Consider the following 2,485-nt stretch of genomic DNA (forward strand, 5'->3'; position numbering starts at 1 on the left):
CACAGTGATGTACATTGATTTTCTTCAATTTTTTGGTGATAAAATTTCCCTACAGGGATCAATAATGTATTACATTATTATCCAATATATGAACATAATATATGACATAATTTTTTTCATAGAATGTTTTTATAAATGAAGCCCCATAAAACTCATCTGGGTGGTGAGACCTAACCCTTTCAACCTCCACCATACATCTGCACACCTTAATCCTGCTGTGTGGACATGCGTCATGTGGGTTTGTGGCCATGTTCAGTCAACAGCAGATTGTTGAGTTTGATGACGGTGTTGGCAAAGTCGGTGAGCTCCACAAAGTCAGAGGTGATGATGTTGACCCCGTCCACCCCCGGCCTCTGGGCCTCGACCCACGTCATGATGGTCGGCAGGTTTCTGGTTCAGAGAGGGAGAACAGGGGAGAAGAGAGATTAGATTGGATGTGTGATTAGGTTAGATTAGATACAACTGGGAGAGAGAGTTGAATGAAGAGGCAGTAGAGAGAAAAAGAATAGCTGGTGAAATAGAGGTGAAGATGAAACTGGATGAGGAAAAGTTATACTAGAAGGACCAACGCTGAACCATTCTCAAACTTGCTGTTATACCCAAACACATAATTTCTCTCACTTACATTTTAAGTTAAATTGATTTCTTGACCCTGCAAACATACCTTTAGGACTTGGAATCAAGTTTCTATCTCTGTTAGTTTCAGAGTTATAGCTAAAAAACAATAGTTGTCTTATGACAGAAATCCCAGAACCGGATCACAACCAAATCTAATCAATTGACCCTTGGCCTAAGGCTTATCTGAGATATCCTGCTGATAAACAAACAAACAAACTGGTTTGGTGGAGGAAATATAAAGAAATGTGGGTTACAGTGGAAGAGAAACTGAAACAGATAGAAAAGAGTTAAAGGAAGTGATGTTCGTGTCTGTCTGCCTGTCTGACCACTATACCACTATTGTCTCAAAATCACTGCTTTGCTTTCAGACACTTTCTGTTTTGGGTCTAGGCACAGACACACAGACACACACACAAACAAACACACACACCGTGACTCTGTAACTATATCATTTCTAACGCTCCTAAACACCAAGTTTCAGGCGCTGGCAGAACAAAACCAGGAAGTCAGAATGTTTAGCCAGCGATGATAAACAATCCCATTTCCTCGGAAGTGCAAAATTAGGCCACTTCCTGTCTCGCCAGAGCGTCCGCTCAGGAGTTTTACACCCCAGCATCAGTGGCCGATGCGCTCAGATTCAACAAGGGAGCATGGTGGGTAGGTAAACTGTGGTTTCCGCTGTCATTTCCACTTAAATCTAGGCTAGATGACTGCAAATATTTGCGCAGATAATTTACTCCTTGCGTCGGACATAGGATCTCTTGTCAGAGAGATGAGAAGTGTTTCAGTTTGATCCTCTGTAGTTTAGATTTGGATAAAGGGGAGTTAGGCTAATCCCTAGTGGAATAAACCTTTGAGACGACAGTATTGTCGCAGGGGAGCTAGAAATGTGGATACATGCTTAGTTTTGTTTTTGTTTTTTTCAAATGTGGTCAATCTGCTTTCATTCTAAGTGGATGAAACACACTCACTCATCCACACTGATATTCTTGCTACTTTACATTCATGTATAAGATAAGTTATAAATTATAATGTCAGTTATAAGTAATAATAATGATTTACTGAGTCTTTACTCTGGTGATCTGGAGCTTTCTAAAGCTCTATCATATCCACATTTCTTTTCCCCCATAACAATACTGTCCATTCCCTCCTTTTCCTTCAAGGATGTGTGCAAAGAGGGGAATCCTCTTTCTTCAAGGTGAGTTTAGCAGCATTTACTCTACTGCCCTCTACTGGCTACAGAGCAAAGAAAATAAATAGAGTTGAGCAGTTGAGAGGAGGACAAAGATTTTGCCATGCATGAGCACAAACACCACATCAAAACCAGTGGGGAAGGAAAATAATAAAATATGTTAACAGAACACAGTGCACACAGAGTTGCCCAGCCACTGACCTCTCCACCAGGTAGTTGCGCAGCCCCCAGAGCAGGCCCTTGGCCACGGTGTTGACCCTGGGGGTGAGGATGGCCTGGGACACGTGGAAGGAGCCCTGCTTGGTTCTCTCCTTCAGAGTGGTCTCCAGGAACTACAGGAAAATGTCAAACACAACTTTAAATACATAAAAATATGATCTAAATAGCCCTTTACGCTAAGATATATTCCTAAGATATATTTATTTTGTTGTGGTAAAATTGACTATGTAGCTCTATTACAAATGTCCCTAAGGAATACATACTGTATGTAAAACCTCACAAAAATATTGAACAAAAGAATTGGGTTAGTTGGGATTTGACCCTGGTGTTGAGGATAGACTGGGACATGCAGAGGGAGACCTGCTTGGTCTTCAGAGTGGTTTCCAGTAACTGTACAATTACTGCAACTGCAAAGAATCAGATCATCATGCCAGACAACCACTCAAAACCTTGGTG

The 2,485-nt window shown here is 41.3% G+C and overlaps 1 protein-coding gene across 1 annotated transcript in view; it reads right to left on the reverse strand.

Annotated features, from left to right (window-relative positions):
* Positions 1-230: 230 nt before the first annotated feature.
* plcxd2 (phosphatidylinositol-specific phospholipase C, X domain containing 2) overlaps positions 231-2,485 on the reverse strand; it is a 7,242-nt gene continuing 4,987 nt past the window's right edge. Inside the window, exons 7-8 of the mRNA XM_071906417.2 lie at positions 2,012-2,142; positions 231-390 (exon numbers count right to left, since the gene is read on the reverse strand). Coding sequence (XP_071762518.1) covers positions 231-390; positions 2,012-2,142 — 291 coding nt within the window. The remainder of the gene's footprint in view (positions 391-2,011; positions 2,143-2,485) is intronic.

Source organism: Centroberyx gerrardi, chromosome 22 (genome assembly GCF_048128805.1).
Source record: "Centroberyx gerrardi isolate f3 chromosome 22, fCenGer3.hap1.cur.20231027, whole genome shotgun sequence".
Taxonomy (NCBI): Eukaryota; Metazoa; Chordata; class Actinopteri; order Beryciformes; family Berycidae; genus Centroberyx; species Centroberyx gerrardi.